Below are 22005 nucleotides of genomic sequence, written 5' to 3' on the forward strand. Positions count from 1 at the left end.
GTTTCCTGGGGGTCCACATTGAGCAGGGCCTCACATGGAACATGAACACCTTCGAACTGATAAAAAAGGCCCAGCAAAGACTGTACTTCCTGAGGGTTCTCAGGAGGAACAACATCAAGGAGAAGCTGCTGGTGTCCTTCTACAAGTGCTCCATAGAGAGCATACTGACCTATTGTATCTGCGTATGGTATAACAGCAGCACCACGGCTCAAAGGAAAGCTCTCCAAAGGGTTGTGAATACAGCCCAAAAAATCATTGGCTGCCCTCTCTCCTCACTGGAGGACCTGCACAGCGACCGCTGTCTAAGAAAAGCACAACACATCACAAAGGACACTTCTCACCCCGGACATTCTCTGTTCACACTGCTGCCTTCAGGCAGAAGATACAGAGCAACCAGAACAAGAACCAACCGTCTCAGAGACACTTTCTACCCGATAGCAATAACAAAACTAAATGCAATCAAAAACAACCATTAATCATCATGAATGATGTATGTGAGAATGTGGCTGTTCTTATTTATTTGTTTTTTGGGGTTGTTTTTTTTTACCAGTTATTTGTTAATTCTTACATTGTGTGTGAATTGTGAGACAGTTATTTTTTGTTTTTAAGCATATGCACTGACTGATGGCACCTTTTAAATTTTGTTGTCCTGGTGACAATGACAATAAAGATTTATCTTATCTTATCTTATTAGTAGCACTGATTCAGCTGAGTTGCATGATGGAGCAGCATCAGCTTCTCATTTAAATTACTGATGTGCTAGAAGCCAACGCAGAAAACCCTCTAACATGTAAACAGAACATGACGCCATTAGTGATATCAGTGATATTTGTGAGTTAATGGAGAAATTTTAACGTTCCTTCAAGAGCAACCAAAGATGGTTCTTCTATATGAACATCTGTTCATGGGACTCAAATGTTTTATATATTTTGTTCTTTTTATCTTTTTTTTAAATTCAACAACCTTATTAGAATCCTGTTTTGTTATGTTTTATACATTTGTCTAAGTTTAATAGTAATGTGAGAAAACCACAATTATTTGTTTATTTTGCCAATAACAAAATAATGTTAAAATGTAATGACTTTTTAAATTCGGCATGTGATGAAAGATTTTGCCCTTTATGTTTCGAAGATGGTCAGCCCTCTTAATGCAACAGAAAACTACTCCTTACAACTACTTAATAATTAATCATTAGTCAATTGATGAAATGAATGAACTTTATATTAACTGATTAATCGATAACTTGCATCCCTGAACGCTACTCAGTTACATCCCTCCCAGTGTCTGACTGAATGTTTTTCTTGTCCCAGACGTCATGGGACGCACACCGTCCAGGTACCTTTCACTTTTTCACCTCTTCCATCCATTGACCACTTTCCAAAACTATGTTGATGGCCTCAAAAGAATACAAAGGCGGTCTTCTATTCTTTTCAGTCAACAGTGACGTTAGCCTTGTAAAAATCACATAGGTGCCGTTTTTGTCCAGTTTTTCCATCTCATTGCTCAAAAATGAACACTGACCTCAACTGAGGCAAGTGAGGCTTGCAATGATGAAGATGTTTTGTGACTTGCTGGATGAGTCGTTGCTGTGAAATTTGGACACGCCTACTACTCCCAGGAGGTTTCACCACTGCTGCATGTCTTCTGCCTTTGTGGACAACGTTGGTTCTCTGGAGTGAAAAGCTTTAAAAATGGCTTTTTACCCTTTCCACGATGTTAGATGAAACTGACTGTCTTTCAGCCTACTTCATGTTGTCAGAAGAGTTTTATTCTGATTCTACAAGCCTGGAAGTAATCAGGTTTAGATGTGGATTTAATCCACCTTTTAAACAAATGTGTTTGATCCCATATACGTAATTTACCAAAGTAGAAACTGCTTCTTCACACAAGTTGGGCAGGATGGTTTCTTTCCCCTTAATAAATGAAACTATAAGGGATCCACCACGATATGTATAAAATTCACTACCATTTTGACACCTTGGAAAAAAAATGACCATCCCCACTGACTTCACCAGTGCTTCAGTTAAACTTGCCACTATGCAGTGCTATAATATGGCCAAACAAATAGCAAATGACCAGCCTCCTTCATACCTCTCCTGAAACACCAACATGAAATAATTACCGGTTGTTAAAATTGTCCCAGTTTTATTTATCAGACCGATACCAATATCTTAAAACATGATTAATATCGGCCGATACCGATCATAGTGCCGATAAATTATGCATGCCTAGAAACTGTAACTTAAAAACTGACTGTCCGGTATTTAAATTAGTTTTACAATCTGAAACTTTTAACAAATATGTAAAAAAAGAAAAAAGAACTCAAGAAATGTGTAAGGGGGCACATACTTTTTCAGAGCATTGTAACATAACCACCTTGATTTAATTTACAAAGTTTGAAAGAAGGACATTTTTATTTTGCTTAAAATGTTATTACTATTTAATTAGAAACTCATAATTGTGGCAGCATTAAGTCAGTGCTGTTACTACATAAATCCCATTTTCAGTAATTGAACTGGTTTTATTCAAACAATATTTTCAAGTGTAACAAAACCTATTTAAATCATAAGTCACTTTTCTTGTTCTTTTTCTGTCAACCACTCGCTGTGACACAACAAATAGAAGCAGTCCAAGAAGTACAAAGTCTTCTCAGGTGGTTAAAAATATTTACCAGACTGGAGACATAGTAAAACATACTGTATATTCATGTGGCTGTGGCTTGATTTGAGGGGTTTTTTACAAGAAAAAATAGAACTGTTTCCAGTTTTGAAATAAAAATCTCATAACTGCTGCAAATTTCAAGGAAGGCTAATGAAAAGATAATATCACCCACAATGTGGCTCTTTGTGAGAAAAACACGTGTGGGTAACATGGATGGGACCTACCCGAGTCCTGGTTGGACTTGGATTCGGAGAGGCTGACAGCAGAGGCATCCCGTGACTGATCGATCATGCCGATGTTCACCTTGTGCTTGTAGGGATCCAGAGCGCCGAGCAGACCCAGGACTCGGATGGCCTGTTGGGACGCACATCAACCTTCTGATGAATCACGCTGGCCACTACTGTGCCAGAATGCTAGAACAGCAGGTTTGTGAACCTTGCACTTAAGGTAAAAAAACTTTGTAAATATATTCTACACAAAATATATCAAGTGTCACAGTTTTAGCTTCACACAGTTTAAATTCAGTTAAAAATCTGCTACTAAGAAACTTCTGTTACCAATTCTTAACTGGTTAGTCCAAAAAAATAAACACATCAGCTCTAAACTGTATTAATAAGTCAAGCAGAAAGGGCTGAGCTTTAGGTTTTAGCTACTCAACCTGTCACAACTAGCTAAGCTAAGTTGATAGAAAAAACTCACTCGGTCTCTGGTTGCCTAGTAACAACCTGCTGAGTAACTTGCACAAAAGCAGTTTCATGTTTTCATTCATAACTGCTGAGAAATAAACACAGCATGGAGTGAAAAATGTGGATAAAACAGGAAAGCCCATCAGTTTGGTAGAATATTAGATAATTAAGAAAAAAAAAATCAATAATTCTGGATATAGACAATTATCAATAGTAACTCATCTGAAATGCTTATACCCACAGGTGAACTTCTTGACGGCATATACACACACACCCATGTACATTTATGGGTGTATATAAATTATATACACTGCTCAAAAAAAATAAAGGGAACACTCAAATAACACATCCTAGATCTGAATGAAAGAAATAGTCTCATTGAATACTTTGTTCTGTACAAAGTTGAATGTGCTGACAACAAAATCACACAAAAATCATCAATGGAAATCAAATTTATTAACCAATGGAGGCCTGGATTTGGAGCCACACACAAAATTAAAGTGAAATAACTCTACACGCTGATCCAACTTTAATGTAATGTCCTTAAAACAAGTCAAAATGAGGCTTAGTATTGTGTGTGGCCTCCACGTGCCTGTATGACCTCCCTACAACGCCTGGGCATGCTCCTGATGAGGTGGCGGATGGTCTCCTGAGGGATCTCCTCCCAGACCTGGACTAAAGCATCCGCCAACTCCTGGACAGTCTGTGGTGCAACGTTGGTGGATGGAGCGAGACATGATGTCCCAGATGTGCTCAATTGGATTCAGGTCTGGGGAACGGGCTGGCCAGTCCATAGCTTCAATGCCTTCATCTTGCAGGAACTGCTGACACACTCCAGCCACATGAGGTCTAGCATTGTCCTGCATTAGGAGGAACCCAGGGCCAACCGCACCAGCATATGGTCTCACAAGGGGTCTGAGGATCTCATCTCGGTACCTAATGGCAGTCAGGCTACCTCTGGTGAGCACATGGAGGGCTGTGCGGCCCTCCAAAGAAATGCCACCCCACACCATTACTGACCCACTGCCAAACCGGTCATGCTGAAGGATGTTGCAGGCAGCAGACAGCTCTCCACGGCGTCTCCAGACTCTGTCACGTCTGTCACGTGTGCTCAGTGTGAACCTGCTTTCATCTGTGAAGAGCACAAGGCGCCAGTGGCGACTTTGCCAATCCTGGTGTTCTCTGGCAAATGCCAAGCGTCCTGCACGGTGTTGGGCTGTGAGCACAACCCCCATCTGTGGACGTCGGGCCCTCATACCATCCTCATGGAGTCGGTTTCTAACCGTTTGTGCAGACACATGCACATTTGTGGCCTGCTGGAGGTCATTTCGCAGGGCTCTGGCAGTGCTCCTCCTGTTCCTTCTTGCACAAAGGCAGAGGTAGCGGTCCTGCTGCTGGGTTGTTGCCCTCCTACGGCCTCCTCCACGTCTCCTGGTGTACTGGCCTGTCACCTGGTAGCGCCTCCAGCCTCTGGACACTACGCTGACAGACACAGCAAACCTTCTTGCCACAGCTCGCATTGATGTGCCATCCTGGATGAGCTGCACGACCTGAGCCACTTGTGTGGTTTGTGGAGTCCGTCTCATGCTACCACGAGTGTGAAAGCACCACCAACATTCAAAACTGACCAAAACATCAGCCAGACAGCATAGGTACTGAGAAGTGGTCTGTGGTCCCAACTGCAGAACCACTCCTTTATTGAGTGTGTCTTGCTAATTGCCAATAATTTCCACCTGTTGTCTATTCCATTTGCACAACAGCAGGTGAAATTGATTGTCAATCAGTGTTGCTTCCTAAGTGGACAGTTTGATTTCACAGAAGTTTGATTTACTTGGAGTTGTACTGTGTTGTTTAAGTGTTCCCTTTATTTTTTTTGATCAGTGTGTATATATATATATACCGAATATATATACACACACAGTGTTCCAAATTATGATGCAAGTGATATTTTCTCAGATTTTCTTAAATGGTCAATGCAAATGATGGTCAGTATAATTTTCAAGTCATGAACTATTACAGTATAAATCAAATTTTACTGAACAAGGATCCCCATGAGAACAGTATTTTTTTTTGAAAAATAAAAAACTCAAAATGCACTGTTCCAAATTATTATGCACAGCAGGTTTTCTAAACATTTTATGGATTATAAAGAACTGCAAACGGTCATTCTTTGAATGTGCAGCATTAAGTGGTACTAAAATCAAAAGCTACTTCAATCAAAAACATCTTACAGACCGAGTTCCATGTTAATATAGGACCCCTTCTTTGATATCACAGCACAATTCTTGATACATTGAACTTGTGAGTTTGTGGAGTTTCTGCTTGAATTTCTTTGCAGGATGTCAGAAAACCTTCTCAGAGCTGCTGGTTTGATATGAACCGCATTCCACCCTCAGATCTTCTGCTTGAGGAAACTCCAAAGGTTCTCAATAGGGTTGAGGTCAGAGGAGGATGGTGACCACACCATGAGTTTCTCCCCTTTTATGCCCATAGCAGCCAATGACACAGTGGTATTCCTTGCAGCATGAGATGGTGCATTGTCATGAATGAAGATGATTTTGCTACAGAAGGTACGGCTCTTCTTTTTGAACCATGAAAGAAAGTGATCAGTCAGAAAGTCCATATACTTTCGGGAACTCTGAAAGGGCCAACCAGCTCTCTCTCTCTCCCTATGATTTCGGCCCAAAAAATGACTCCACCACCTCCTTGCTGACATCACAGCCGTGTTGGGAGGTGATGGCCATCCACCACCAATCCACTACTGCAGGAGTGGGCAATCATGGTCCTCGAGAGCCGGTGTCCTGTTAGATGTCTCCCTGGTCCAACACACTTGAACCCAACAGCTGAATCACCTCCTAAGTGCAGTCAAGGTCTCCAGAGTCCTGCCAATGACCTCATTATTTGACTCGGGTGTGTTGAAGTCGAGAAACATCTAAAAGTTGCAAAAGACCGGCCCTCAAGGCCTGGAGTTGCCCATCCCTGCACTACCGCGTCCATCTGGACCATCCAGGGTTGCAGACCAGTCATCAGTGAACAAGTTTGTTTGAAAATGAATCTTCATGTACGGCTGGGCCAACTGCAACCGGTTCTGCTTGTGAGCTCTGGTTAGGGGTGGCCGAATAGTAGGTTCATGCACCGCAAGCCCCTGGAGGATCCTCCACCTTGAAGTTCTAGAGGCACCAGCAGCTTCAAATAACTGTTTGCTGCTTTGTAAGGGCATTTAAACAGCTGCTCTCTTATTTTGATCAATTTAATCAATTTAATCCGATCAAACTAATGTTTTCATACCTATCAATCAATCAATTAAATTTTATTTGTATAGCACATTTCAGCAGCAAGGCATTTCAAAGTGCTTTACATCATATCAAACACAGAAACACAATGCAACATAGAATCTTTTTGATCTAGTCATACGGCACTACACTATCTGATGATTTTCGTCAGCAGAGAGATCCTTTCTCTTTCCCATATTGCTTGAAACCTGTGGCCTGCTTAATAGTGTGGAACATTGTTCATAAGTAGATTTCCTTTAACTGAGCTCAAAAAACAAACTAATCAACCCAGCTCTCTGAAATTAATTATAGTGATTCAAAGAGCCCTGACACACAATACCACCAATAAATTTAATAGCCCAACAAAAAATGTTATCTTTATGACACTTTAATCCAATTTGCATAATAATTTGGAACACGGTGTAATGCCGAAGCACGTGCCGGCCGCCTTGGCAATTCCTTGGCGCACCTCATGGTTGCCCTTTCTGTATCCCTTCAGGATACCAGTGGGGCAGATGCAGCTATTGGCTTTAGCAATGCAGCGCTTGAGGCCTTTGCATTGATGACTCGATCTGTATTTAAAAGTACTGCCATTTCACATGCTCGTGATGGCAGAGATTCTTTGGGCTGTGACAAAGGGAGAATGGTTTACATCAATTGACCTCACAGATGTGTACTTTCGTATACCTATTGCAGCGGAACATCGCCGCTTTCTCAGGTTTGCCTATCAGGGTCGCCACTGGCAGTTCTGTGTGCTCCTGTTCGGCCTCTCCCTTTCCCCAAGGGTGTTCACTTTCCCCAAGGGTGTTCACTTGGTGCGTGAAGGCAGCCCTCTCTCCTCTGCAGGCCTGTGGCATGAAGGTTCTGCCATACCTCGACGATTGGCTTCTCTGTGCCCCGTCTCGAGAGCATGCATCTCGCTATATGAGTCGCCTGCTTGCTCACGTGTCTCGGTTGGGCCTCAAGGTGAACTTGGAGAAAAGCTGTCTGTTTCCATCGCAGACAACCCCTTTTCTTGGGGTGCTTTTGGATTCTCCTTCCATGACAGCCTACCATCTGTCAGGAGGGTGGACAACATTCTCCAGCTGGTGAGTCGATTCAGGCTGGGCAGGCAGCTTCCTTACATCACCTTCCTGCAGCTGCTGGGCAAACTAACATCGGTTCTCGGGCCATCCTTGGTCCAGGGTCCTCCTACATGCCTTTCCACCCCTTTCCCTGATTTGGCCGACTCTTCAGAGTGTTCTTGAGGAGGGCCACAGGATGTTGCTGGTAGCTCCGTATTGGCCAGCATGGCCATGGTTCCCACTTCTATGGAATCTGTGTCATGGGGTCTCATGGTGTCTTCTGGCCAGGAGGGATTTCCTGTCTCAGTTGGGGGGGTCAGATAGGGCGTCCCGATCCCCAACGCCTCCGGCTGTGGATGTGGCCACTGGGAGGCTTGACCAGCAACTGACTGGGTGTTCAGGTCCCGTCATGCACACTATTTTGAGTGCCAGGACATTCTCCACTCATCAGCAATATGAAAACAGATGGCGTCTGTTTTCCCGGTGGTCTGCCCGTAATGATGATTCGGTCACCTATGTGGCATCCACTATTTTGGAGTTTCTTCAGTCTCTTCTTGATAAGGGCCGCTCTCCTTCAACGCTTAAGGTATATGTAGCGGCTATATCATCTAGTCATGCTGACACTAATGGCTGTACAGTGGGGAGCCATAATCTGGTTTCTCTTTTTTTGCGTGGTGCTCGTAGACTGCACCTGCCAACGGTTCCGCGAGCACCAGTTTGGGACCTGTCCTTGGTCCTCAGTGCTCTGTGCCACCCTCCATTTGAGCTTTTGGTTCAGGTGGACCTCAAATGGTTGTCATGTAAGACTCTTTTGATGTCGGCTATTGTCTCAGCTGAGAAGGTCAGTGAGCTACATGCTCTTTCTGTCAGCCCATCATATCTCAGATGGAGTTCAGATGGCTCTGGTGTTACCTTGTGGCCAAACCCGCCGTTTGTCCCTAATGTGATTTCTCATTCTCATTGTAACCAACCATTGAGATTGGCGCATTTTCAGCCTGTCAGGGGAAGCTGGTGATAGGTCTGAGTTACTGTGCCCAGTGAGGGCAGTGGAGGCATATATTGCAGCCACTGCTGCTATAAGACGCTCAGACCAGCTCTTGTGTTATGGGGGCCCTAGATTAGGCTGTCCTCTGTCCAAACAGCATCTCTCCCATTGGATTATGGATGTCATCTTCCACTCCTATGCTGCAGGGCGCCACATCTTCACATCCCAGACAAACCTCTTCTCTTTCCAGGGGATGAAGACACAGACCTGCAGGAGGGTTTTGGACTCCCCATAAGTGAAAGGTCTGACCTCCAGGAGGGGTGTCAAGAAAACCCGAGATCATCCCACTTCCCCATGCTGGAGATTTTAGTTTAACAGTAACAATAAATGAAGTTACCTATAAAATTAATCACACAAGTGACATCTAGACCCAACAGTAGACTCAAACTTGAATTAAATCAATCTGGTTGTGTGTGTTGTTTTTGTCTCCTGCTAACTTTGCTTTAATTCTATTTCTTTTTTCTATCTAATCATAAGAAATCATAGTCAGACAGAGAGAGTGTCATGAAACAGGAAAATCAGGTTTCCTGGAAAAAGAGAAAGTAAGTTTTCAGCCTGCAGATTTATAAAAATAGTTGAGACTATTCCTTTTTTCAAAGCATGAAAGTTTTAAAGAATGAAATCTAAACATTTTGAGGAGCTGGATAATATTCAAAGTAAAATACCTATATTAGTATTGGTTTACTTGCAAGAATACTTGCACTTGTGGGAACACTTACAAGAAAAACAAGTAACTGTAACTTTGGTATCAAATAATTAGAATCATGGATTATTCTTGGTTTCTTTTCAGAAAATGTCAGTAATAACTCAGATTATGATTATAATAAGAGTAACTAATAAGTTCTGGTTATAATATTATAAATGCATGAATCAAAGAAACTAAAAGGGTTATGAATGTGATTTTGACATTGAATTTGAGATGGTGTAAAATGTGTAACTGTAATTAAAGATTACTGATGTTGTGTTGGAGGTAGATGGTAGGTGAAAAGTTAGGGGGAAAAGAGAAATTAACAGGAGGGCAGAGATGATCAACGCCTTATTTGGAAACAGATTGTTGTGCAACTTAAACTGTTAGAGGAAAGACTGTGCAGGCAATGCATGTAGGGTGAACGTTGAGCAACCCTGAGACATTAGCACAGATATCAGGACATCAGGTCTCTAAGACAAATGGATATGAGATCATCTATCCAAGCAGACAGCCAATGAAACAAGCACAGCAACAGTGCTAGCCAATGCAAATATGCCTGTAGGGTGGATAAACCCTATAAAAGGTGGGTGCAAAAGAGGAACCTTTGGTTGGATCCTCCAGGCAGCTTCGAGCCAAGATCGAGATGGACAAATAACTCTACAGCTGAAGAAGAGCCGGGGCCACAGAGCCGAAGACCGTCCTGCGCATGGGGACCAACCTGTCAGCCCCGCAACATATGGCTTCAAATCGCACTTCTCTCATCAGTTGGGTTCTGACCCCAAAGACAAAGACCAAGGTAAAGATGAAGACCAAGAACAAAGGCAAAGAAGAACAACTGTGGCCTTCCTTCCATGAGGTCAGCTCGTCTACATCTCAACAGACCAGAAAGATCGTGAGACAAGAGACAAGAAGCTGAGGAACGCTACGCACATGAGGAAGTCACCCTAAGACCAGAGACCTGCCGCTTTAAGGGTGTCCTGTGTGACTTCACCATCCACGCAGAGACAAGAGCTCATCAGACCTACAGAGATCCCTGCCTTCGTCGATCAACCTCTTCCTGCTGCTGCAACACCTTCTTCATCATCTCTCTCAAAGGTTCCCTTTTTAGTTCTCAGTTTCAGCATTAGGGAAAGATAGACTAGATGATTGATGTTACTTCTTTGATTATTTCTGCTACTGACTTAAGCTGTACTGACCCTTGCAAAAATGCCTTACTAATAAAATATTTAGCAAAAAGAAAATCTAAAAGATGTTGTGGACATTCAGTTAATGAGTCACTTCAAAGTTCTTTTATGGTTGTAAAATAGCTCTGATGTTTGATTCTGGAGAGGAAAAGGCAGAAAATATTTTATAGGTTGCTGGTAGCCCATATGTAAAATAACATCCTTGGGACTCGCTGAGTCACTAAAACCTACCTGGTTCAGTAACAAGTGCAAGTTGTAATATAGAGAAGGAGCGACCGTTAACAGGTGTGCTCTGTGAAACTAGTTGGCTGCAGGCTGCTCAGTCTGACTAATTCACAGGGGGAAGAAGGGTGGGACACTTGGATGGAGGCTGTCAGGAACCAGGCGAATCTTTCTCGTGACCAGCTTTAAACAGAGTTTACTTCAGTTTTGGACAGGGTAAATCCCAGAAGATTTAGGAAACTCATTTCACCTGTTAGACGGAGAGCTGGTAGTACATCACCCCTCTCAGAAGGGGAAGTAGAGAGTGAGAAGTAGTGTGGGGGGGGGGAGGGAGCAACGACAACCATCAACTTTAAACATTTTTTAACTCAAAAACACGACGGGTCGCTAGATGAATGACTGCCCTAGAGCCCAACCACTGGGCATAACAAGTTTTCTGGCGGAAAACTTGCATCTACTCATTACACATTGACAGAGAATACTCCTGAATCTACTCACATCATGCTGACCCTGTAAGACTCCCCAGGAAAGGCAAACAGAGCAAACTTCCCCCTGCAGGCGACTGTGCATACCTCTCTCCTGATCCCCTGGTTTTGCTCCGTTTTTAGGAAGTTGAGCAGCACTTCTAGAAGGGAAGGGTATTTGCGGTACGGCTCCACCACGTAGCCTGTACTCGCTACCTGCTGGCCCAGAGTCCACAGTGCCACCTGAAGAAAAGCCAGAAACAGACAGCTGATGCTGTTGAACACAGCCAATACGGGAAAATAATACAGGTGAAACATTGCCGGTCTAATTTGATTTGGAGCAGAGGAACATCATGTAAAAGCAATTTTAGTTCATTATTAAAATGCAACAAAAGTTTTGTGCATTAGCTGGTTCTCCATACTTGGCGCTTAGCCAATGAGGACGAGTCCTGCAGCATATCCATGATGATTGGGAACAGCTCATCCATCCACTTCCTCATCTCCAGTCCGCTCACCTACACAATCACAAGAACATCACACCACAGATATCTTAGATATATCCCTGTTTTCTCAGCAGAATCCTACAAAACATTAAACAAACTTATGACTTTCTAGCAATCTAACTGCATGAAACAACTAAAACAGGTGGGAAAAGTTCCAGTTTCTTTAGTTAGAGCCAGAAATTATTTTAAACCAGTCATCCAAGCCTTTGTTGATTTGTATTTTCCCTGCTTTCTGTCTGGTGTTTCTGGTTTGTTGATTCGTCAACAGGACAGCCAGCTGTGAACACTTGGTGTACCTGAACGTCTCCTGCACTCTGTCTGCACTGCAAAACAAGTTGGCCTCTAATGGTTCTATCCTGACCCTTTTAAACACCTAGACAGAGGGGCGTAAGAAGGACACTACTTATTATTTTTTTACCTTATCCATCTCCATACAGGCAGATTCTATGCAGACTTATTCATCATTTACGATTGTGTGTGTGTGAGTTTAATCCTCCTCCTAAAAGCATTTTAGCATGAAACTGAACCGGTACCGTTACCTGGGCCAACTCGCCGATTGTAGCAAGGACACTGATCACCACTCCAGGGTTGGGATCTGGATCTTTAAGCTTCAGAATTAGAGCCTGCAAACAAAAAACTTAAGCAAGTTCAAAACCAGAAAGATTTATTACAAACATTTAAAACTACATGTTTAGAGGAAGTGTACAGTATAGAAAAACTGACATAAAAATGTGCCTTACACTCATAAATGACACTGAAAATTTGCAGAATATTACCTTGAGAATGGGTTCCATATAGGGTCTTATGAGGCGAGGTGCGTTGGAGACCAGGTGGCCAAGCATACGAGCGCTCTGCTCTTTGTTCCTGCCAACACCACTGTGTTCCAGTTCGGTTAAAATCTGAAAAATATCCACGATTCTCATAAATTATTATGCTCTCTCTCAGTAAATGTTATGGTGTGAAGTAAAACTACAAACTTCTATTGTTCAACAAAGGGAAATTTGATTGTTTTACATGCAATATTACGGGCTTTGCTCCCCTCTAAAGGCATCCATGTAAAACTGCAAACAAAGTTTCATTTTGCCTGAGACAAAATGCAGCAGAATTATATTTGATTGGAAAAGCTAAATTGCCTTAATAAAGTAAAAAATATGATGTTTAGAATTTGTAAATTTGTACTCCCCCCCAATAAAATATACAAGAATAATCACATTAGGAAGCCTTCTGGAATCATTCACATGCAATCTGAACAAAGCTTTCTCATTTTATTTTTAGATTTCCATTACAAACGGTGCTAAAACATTCATAAATGATATTTTAACCCCCCTTTAATTATTCAAATTTTGATATTTTCAAAGTATTTTTTGTTATTTTCTATAGGGGTTAAATGTTTGAAATGATTTGATGTGAAACATTTTTCCACTGTGTCAAAACAATGCTACCACTAAAGAGAATAAAAAGCTTTGGTTTCAAGGCTAGATAAAGTTCTGATTAATAACTTGTTGACATCTGGTTTACACTTCTTTAGTTAGTTTTTAGACCAAGTCAGTCTAAAAGCTAGTTAGCAGGAAAGTGTAACTTTTACTTATAAGCAACAGTTTACAGTTGGAAAATTTTATGGAAACGATTGCTTTTCCTACACTGTACGTTTTTGCTGCATCCCTAAAAAAAGCAAAACAAAAAACAACACAAAAAATCATATTTTTATACTGCAAGAATAAAATAAAACACTGAAAAAACTAATTTAAACCGAAAAATAAAATGAGGCAAACCGGATCAGTTAAAAACTTGGATGTCTTTCAAAGCAGCTGTAAAAGTTCTGATAGAATATGTAATTTTACATTAAAGACTCCTGAGTGCAATTAAGTATAATTTTCTCCTTCTAGCTTTTCAATTTGTGAGGAGGAACAAAAAAATCCAAATGAACCCAGAATGTAAAAGCTGCTGAAATGTTTTCCTCTAACGGTCCTCCAATGATGTTAACTCCTCATAAAGAGGTGAATGGCTGACATGAAGCCATCTGTGGGCGCCTCTTACCTGGATCAACATCTTCCGGAGGAAGGGCATGACGAAGGCAGGGTTCATGCTGCTCAGCCGTCCTATAGTGCAGATGGCCAGCTCTCTGATTTCAAACACTTCGTCGTTCAGAGCCACAAACAGAGCCTGCAGATTCTCGGCCTGGGCCAGGTGCGCATCAAAACGCTCATCAAGAGACGCAAGAACACAGTATCGAATGTCTGGATCTGCAGGAGAATCAGGACAGAATGTAGTTCTGGGTTTTTACCGTCCTGTCACATTTCCAAACAGAACGTTGCTCATCAGAAATGAAGGTTTATGCGTTTTGCAAGTCAATCGTCACACCTGGATCAGTGATGCCAACCACCAGCAGCTTGCTCAGCACATCTGCGACCACCTGCACAGCAGTCTGGCTGACGACGTGGCCGCTGATGAGATGAATGGATGGCGTGAGTAGTCGAGAGCAGGTTCGAGCCGCCTCCATTCGGATTTCCTTATGTTCGCTGTTCAGGAAGTGATCGGCACAGTGGCGCACAAACTGGGTCAGGGAGTGACCTGGACAAAAGAACAGCATCGGCTAATGTAACACTTACTAATGATTACTAGTTACTAATGATTTATTTGATTTTATTAGGTAATAATTAATTCTATGGACAAATCCTTGAAAATATTTGTTGCTTTTCCATCAAGGATCCAAATTTGTAAAGAAAGTGATAACTTCCAGTATCAATAAGTTTAAGAAAAAAGAAGAAACATAGCTGCTGGTATTTGTGTTGCTATTTCAAAGCTTTGTTCCTTTCCTGACTCTAGATGAGCCGGAGCTAACAATTATTTTAGTTATCGATTAATCTATCAATTATTCTGATTATTATTGACACATTCTGCAGATTTTTCCATGTAAGTGGAAAATGTGAGTGGAAAAAATCTGTTTGGACAGATAAGGAACAAACAATTTTACTAATAGAACCTCTGAAAATGGAGCAGATGTGAAGTCAAGACGCCTCTAATTATTCCAGGAGGTCAACTCCTAATTCTTGGAACTTCCAATACACATTCAGTGCAAGACAGAGCCAGAAGAGCTACGTAAATGGAGGAGAGCAACGCCATTGGTCCAGGCTTCCCAATACACACCAGTAGACCTGGGACTCTATAAAAAAAACTGTTATCAGAAGTTTTTTGAGATTTTGGATTTCTGTAACGATGTGTACATGATGTTTTGGTATAGCAGATGTGCATTAAAATCTCTTCCCGTTCGACTATGAACAGAAGGAGTTCCGAGTCTTGTGTAATTCTTTATTTATATATTCTATGAGTTTAGGCACCTTTCAAATCTCCTATAAAAATGGTGACCCCGACGTGCCGATTGAGCCGATTCAGAGTTAAAAGTTGAAGAAAAGGTGTCTCTCTCCAGGCTGGCTGCAAAACAGGGAACCGGGTCCAGACACAGAAAAAGAGGTAAGATTTTTATCTCTTGCTTGTTACATTGCAGAACGTTTCCTGTCTGTTGATGGTCTGAAGAGCTAAAAAGTGAAGAGGTTCTTTCCTGCTCATTGACAAACGGTACCTTGCGCAAGGTGGGGTTGTCTAAAAACACCAAGGCTCAAAGTTACCTTTTTACATTCGGGCAAGAAAAACAACCCTAAAAATAAGCACCTTTGTCAGTCTGGCTTTGCGCCCTTTTTCTCGATGTGTAACACTTTAGGAATTTTCGTTCTGCTTTATAAGTTACCGCATTTCAGCAAGCCTGGTGAAGCTCTTCTGAGCAAGCACTTCCGTGAGCTGACCAATTAATACATATCATGATTTGTTAAATATGGCAAGAGGCCATGAGTTCGGGGGTGGGGTGGCACTGCTCTAAAGCGCTGTGAGACCCAGAATCATGTTTCTTATCCGGAAAGCGCGTGATTTCTACAAATCTCCATTGGTAGAATTTCCTTCTCCTTGGAGAGATAGTGGTCTGTGAAAAAAATTTGAGTAGAGACAAGCACTGAGAATAAGAGAATAAGAAAAAAGAGGCCGAGGGACAAGTTGTCAAAAGTTGTCTGTGTGGCCTGTGTTATTGTTTGGAAAATGAGTAACTGTTGTGAATAAAGAAGCCTCAAAGTTTTGGAAAACTGAGGTTTAAGGATAATTTTGTGAGTTAAACTGCAGTATTTGTTTTAATTTCTTTGTCTAAGATCTCTGGAGAGGAGTAAAGTGATTCTGTTGCCTGGGCTGAGAACTGTAGTTCTGACATAATTAATTGTGTGCACACATTAAAAATTGGACAGTAGCTAGTTAAATCAGTAGCCAACTGAATTTTATATTTCTATACTTTTATAAATAAATATATTAGTCAATATAGTTGTATTAACTAGGAAGAGGAGGAATAGAAATGATAGGAGCCTTTCAAATCTCCTATAAGAAGCAACATTTGATTTTTAGTTTTATTTCTCAATAATTTGCTTACTGAGAATAAAACATGTTTGATGTGCATTACTAGTTATTTTTGGTCGTGCAGCTTGAATGTGGTTAAAAAATTTTTAAACCACATTTTACGTTACATTTCACTGTAACATTTCCGACCCCCCCAAAATTGGTCTTAAAAAATTTTACTGTTTATGGTCCCCCCCAATAATGAGATGGGATTTACGCCCTTGGCCCTAGCCCCTTTTTAAAAAAATCAAATATAAGCATTTACTATATGAATTGACAGAACATATGACCAAACTTTAAATATAAAACCAGCAAAAATCAGCAAACCGTTGGGACAGGAAGAGAAACGGACTAATGGACAGGTGGAAAAATTAGATAACTGAAAGTCAGATGGATACTAAAAAGTACTACAATACTTAAATCAAACTCCACACCTTAATAGATTTTTTCCAAGACGATGAAGGAAGTCCTGAAAGACTTCAAAGGTACAAAAGGAATAGGAGGAAATTCTTTTGCTGTCAGAGATTGTTACCTTCGAATTCGAAGCTTCCCAGAGTGCGCAGGGCCAGAGTGATGCTGCCGACGTCGCTGGCCTCAGGGATGTTGGTGAGGCTGGGAGAGGCCAGCTGGTGAGCCAGGCCTTTGGGCATGCCCGGGTGTCGCAGGGGCTTGTGCATCAGCACCAGGGAAAGCATCTTCAGCAAGCCGTCCTGGATGTCTTTTTTCAGCTGGGGGATTTGGCGGCTCAGGTCGTACAGCACTGCTGTGAGTGCCGGACTAAAGAGAAAAACTAAAATCTGTGAGATTGTGTTGAAACCCAAATATAAACCCCCATGTGTGTCCTACGTTTGGTACCTGAGCCCTACGGCTAACATGGGCTCCAGGAGCTCCTTGATGTCTGGCTGGATGCTGGGGCCCATGGCTCTGGACAGCATGCTAATGCAGGTGAACACAGTGGCATCCACCTGAATGGTCTTCTGCCTTCTGCATAGGTCAAAGGTCAAAAAGCAACACTGTCATTCTACGTTTTTACATTTCAACATTATTTTTCCATCAACCTACCCGAATACAAAATGGTCAGTTTTTCTTTTTTTAAATACTAAGATAACTTTTAGGGAATGATTGAGAAAACATGTATATATTGAGATAGATTTATATCGAGACACCCCTAAATATAATCACTCTTAAATTTAAACCGGTTTTGGATCAAATCTGTATCTGCAGGCTTTACAAAAACTGGAGTTTAAAAATTAGTCACAACATTTGGATATTTGCATGTCTGGTAAAAAAAAATAAAAAAATAAATTGTTTCCAATGACTGACTTGTGAGCAAAGTCCTTGGGAGGCAGAGCAGCCTTGATGATCTCCAGGATCTTCATGAGGTATGGCTGGATTTCCGTCCTGACGGCCACCACCAGTAGCCCCAGAGCCTGGAAAGCTGCTGTCCTCTCCTTCTCCTTCTTCAGGCAGCCCAGCAGGTAGCCCATGGTGTCAGACAGGTACTGGTCTGCCAATCAGAAAGAACATCATTACAAACCACACAAAGAAAAAGCAGGAATTTGACCCTGAATTTCCCACCTGTGAAGGTATGTGGCTGGAAGGCAGCCAGGCGCGGCAGCAGGTTGAGGATGGTCATCTGGATCAGAGGGTTCTTAGTGGTTTTATACTTCAGAACCCAACGACACACCTGATTAAGGCAAAGCAAATTTCATTACAGATGCACAGATATCAATACCTGTATCAGTCTTGATACTGAAAAAACTCTAAATCAGATATCTGTGGCAATGTGCTCAGTACATAAGGCCAGATCTATTCAGTCTAGTTCTATGCTTTGTGCTCTGAGCAATGTCATAATTTAGTAATTATCTTACATTATATTTAGCATTTTCCTCTCCTTGGGCTGCCACCTTATCGTGGTGGAGGGGTTTGAGTGCCCCAATGGCAGCTATGCTGTCTGGGGCTTCATGCCCCTGGTAGGGTCACCCAAGGCAGACAGGTCCTAGGTGAGGGACCAGACAAAGCGCAGCCCGAAGACCCCAATGATGAACGGCACCATTGGACTTCGTGTTCCCTCACCCGGACGCGGGTCACCAGGGCCCCACTCTGGACCAAAGCCTGGAGGGGGGGCACGATGGCGAGCGCCTTCGAGGCGATTCTGGTCTACCATCCGGCGTCTCGGGGGGAGGGGAAAGCAGTACGGCACCAACACTGTTTATAGTGGGGATGGTGTGCTGCTGACCTCTACTCGGGACGTTGTGGGCCGGTGGGCAGAGTACTTCGAAGACCTCCTCAATCCCACCAATATGCCTTCCATTGAGGAAGCCGAGCCTGGGGACTCTGAATTGGGCTCTCCAATCTCTGGGGACGAGGTCGCCGAGGTGGTTAAAAAGCTCCTCGGTGGCAAGGCTCCGGGGGTGGATGAGATCCGCCCGGAGTTCCTTAAGGCTCTGGATGTTGTAGGGTTGTGTTGGCTGACGCGACTCTGCAATATCGCATGGACATCGGGGGCAGTTCCCCTGGATAGGCAGACTGGGCTGGTGGTCCCCCTGTTCAAAAAGGGGGACTGGAGGGTGTGCTCCAATTATAGAGGGGTCACATTCTTAAGCCTCCCTGGCAAGGTCTATTCAGGGGTCCTGGAGAGGAGGGTCCGTCGGACAGTCGAACCTCGGATTCAGGAAGAGCAGTGTGGTTTTCGTCCTGGTCGTGGAACACTGGACCAGCTCTACACCCTCAGCAGGGTCCTGGAGGGCGCATGGGAGTTCGCCCAACCAGTCTACATGTGTTTTGTGGACTTGGAGAAGGCGTTCAACCGTGTCCCTCGGGGAGCCCTGTGGGGGGTTCTCCGGGAGTATGGGGTACCGGGCCCTTTGATACAGGCTGTCAGGTCCCTGTATGACCGGTGTCAGAGTCTGGTCCGCATTGCCGGCAGTAAGTCGGGGTCATTTCCGGTTAGAGTTGGACTCCGCCAGGGCTGCCCTTTGTCACCGATTCTGTTCATCACTTTCATGGACAGAATTTCTAGGCGCAGCCAAGGTGTTGAGGGTGTTGATTTGGTGGGCTTGGGATCTCATCTCTGTTTGTTGCAGACGATGTGGTCCTTTTGGCTTCATCAGGTCGTGATCCGCAGCACTCGCTGGAGCGGTTCGCAGCCGAGTGTGAAGCGGCCAGGATGGGGATCAGTGCCTCCAAATCCGAGGCCATGGTCTTGAGCTGGAAAAGGGTAGAATGCCTTCTCCGGGTCAGGAGGAAGTGTCCTGCCCCAAGTGGAGGAGTTCAAGTATCTCGGGATCTTGTTCACGAATGGGGGAAGAAGGGAGCGGGAGATTGACAGGTGGATTGGCGCAGCGTCTGCCGTCAAGCGGGCGCTGTACCGGTCCGTCGTGGTGAAGAGAGAGCTGAGCCAAAAAGCAAAGCTCTCGATTTACCGGTCGATCTACGTTCCCACCCTCATCTATGGTCATGAGCTTTCGGTCATGACGAAAGAACGAGATCACGGATACAAGCGGCCGAAATAGGTTTTCTCTGTAGGGTGGCTGGGCTCTCCCTTAGAGATAGGGTGAGAAGCTCAGTCATCCGGGAGGAACTCAGAGTAGAGCCGCTGCTCCTTCACATCGAGAGGAGCCAGTTGAGGTGGCTCGGGCATCTGGTCAGGATGCCTCCTGGACGCCTCCCTGGTGAGGTGTTCCAGGCACGTCCCACTGGGAGGAGGCCCCGGGGAAGACCCAAGACACGCTGGAGGGACTACGTCTCTCGGCTGGCCTGGGAAAGCCTTGGGATTCCCCCAGAAGAGCTGGAAGAAGTGGCCGGAGAGAGGGAAGTCTGGGCCTCCCTTCTGAAGCTGCTACCCCCGCGACCCGACCCCGGATAAGCAGAAGATGGATGGATGGATTTTCTGAACCATTTGAAAGGAGGTTTGTACTTGTAGTTTTGTTGTAGGTTTGAGGTTGTAGTTTATTTTTACGTTTGACCAAGATAGTCAGACTTTTGTTTTTAGTCAGTTTCAGTTTCTTTATTATTTATTTTCCATTGGCTGTTATTCGGCCAACTGGGCTCACTGATCAAATTAAAGATGTTTTCCATGTTAGCTTGTGAAGCTATTGGTATGGATCAGTGAGCTGCACCGGTGGAGAGTTATCAAAGAAATTAGTAATTCAGTACATTTATGTCTGTGTTTTTTAAAAAAAAAAAAACTTTTTCATCTTAGTCTTTTCCCTCCTGCTTTCGGTGAAGGCGGACGCTTTTTTCCTCCGCTCCCTTCCTGCCTTTGCATGCCCTGCTTGCTCTGTTTTTGTGCTGTCTTTTTCTCTATTTTTGGAGCCTTCTTTTGCACATCCTCCAAATCTACAAATTATGAATATGGTCAACCGGTCTCTCAATGCAATCGAAAGTGGCGCAAAAAGTGGGTATTCACTGTATGCAACACATAGGGGCGGTGCACTAGAGGGGGCGCAAAAACGATGCAGGATTTTTTTTTTCTAGTCAGCATTTATGTATTAAACTTCTACATCAATTTGACCCATGGGGAGTGTTTAATCATGCAATAGTGTCAGAAACCAGAAAATTCCTCCAAAATATTTTTGTATCTGATTATTAATTCCCAATACTAACCATTTCAATGAATATTTGTTTCATTGATGTTTTTTTATTTCTCAGAAATTAAGGATCAATGACGACAACCTACTCATTTACTCATTAGGACATAAAAAATGGAATTTAAATTTTTCATGTCCACTGAAAAAAACCTAGACAAAAAAAAAACAATAATTTCCTTGAAATTGATCTTTGGTAAAAAAAAATTTATATTACATTTTGTTTTTTATAATGGGTGATCTTTATAGTTGAACTTGAGACAAATGTACTGTTCAGGGTCAAATTGACCCACTGATTAAAATCAAGATAAATGAGTCATGCAGATTTATATTTTAATCCACTTCTGCTGAGTGTCCACTCTGTGTGGGTTGAGTTTGTCCACGGGAACAGAAAAGGTTCCCATCAAAATTTGTATGAACACCTACTTTCTCGCAGTTTCCTAGTGAAGTAAAGCGAATAGTGAGAAAGTGGGCTTGTGTGTGTCCACATGTGCATGTACATGTGTGGTATGCTGGGTTTGTGTGTGTGTGGTGAAAAATGGTTCATAGCTGCAAGGAAACATATATCCTTATATATATGTATCCAAGGAAACATTTATCTTTTTTTGCACTTCAACTTGACTGCCGGGTCAAGGATCAAGAGTGTTGCTATCTATGTAAAAAGTAGACGCGGGGGGTTACAAATGTATAAAATGAATACATTTTCAATTTATATGTAGAGTCCACCTATTAAGACAAATAGAAAAAGTTACATGCAAAAAATACTTCCAACTATTAAAAAAAAAAAAGTAACTTTAAAACGGGTCAATTTGACCTGCAACATAACTGGAGGGTTAAATTTGAATTGTACTAGTGCACTCGACAACAGGGAGCTAAAAGGGGGCAGCAGAAAAAAACTCTGGGGCACAAAACAGAAAATGGAAGAGGGGAAGGATAAAGATGTTAGAGAGACAAAGAAAAGCTTTTCAAAGTGGTTGAAAGACAGTAGGTAAGTAATGTCAGTGTATCAACAAGAGAGTTGTAAATATTCAGGTTAGCTTAAGCTAGCCTAAAATGACAGGTGGTTGTTGTTGTCTCCGCCCCGTATTTAACTAATACGGGGCGCAATTTATTCCATATTGCTATAAATGTCTGATGGACACATCTATCACACACATCTAAACAATAAGTGTAATAATAATGACCAAAGCCAAACA

At 42.8% G+C, this 22005-nt stretch overlaps 1 protein-coding gene across 1 annotated transcript in view; it reads right to left on the minus strand.

Annotated features, from left to right (window-relative positions):
* mtor (mechanistic target of rapamycin kinase) overlaps positions 1-22005 on the minus strand; it is a 166505-nt gene that overhangs the window by 135341 nt on the left and 9159 nt on the right. Inside the window, exons 8-18 of the mRNA XM_023324507.1 lie at positions 17799-17907; positions 17544-17727; positions 17076-17204; positions 16753-16997; positions 14151-14360; positions 13827-14032; positions 12566-12688; positions 12329-12412; positions 11709-11801; positions 11395-11529; positions 2886-3015 (exon numbers count right to left, since the gene is read on the minus strand). Of these exons, the coding sequence (XP_023180275.1) occupies positions 2886-3015; positions 11395-11529; positions 11709-11801; positions 12329-12412; positions 12566-12688; positions 13827-14032; positions 14151-14360; positions 16753-16997; positions 17076-17204; positions 17544-17727; positions 17799-17907 (1648 nt within the window). The remainder of the gene's footprint in view (positions 1-2885; positions 3016-11394; positions 11530-11708; positions 11802-12328; positions 12413-12565; positions 12689-13826; positions 14033-14150; positions 14361-16752; positions 16998-17075; positions 17205-17543; positions 17728-17798; positions 17908-22005) is intronic.

Source organism: Xiphophorus maculatus, chromosome 1 (genome assembly GCF_002775205.1).
Source record: "Xiphophorus maculatus strain JP 163 A chromosome 1, X_maculatus-5.0-male, whole genome shotgun sequence".
Taxonomy (NCBI): Eukaryota; Metazoa; Chordata; class Actinopteri; order Cyprinodontiformes; family Poeciliidae; genus Xiphophorus; species Xiphophorus maculatus.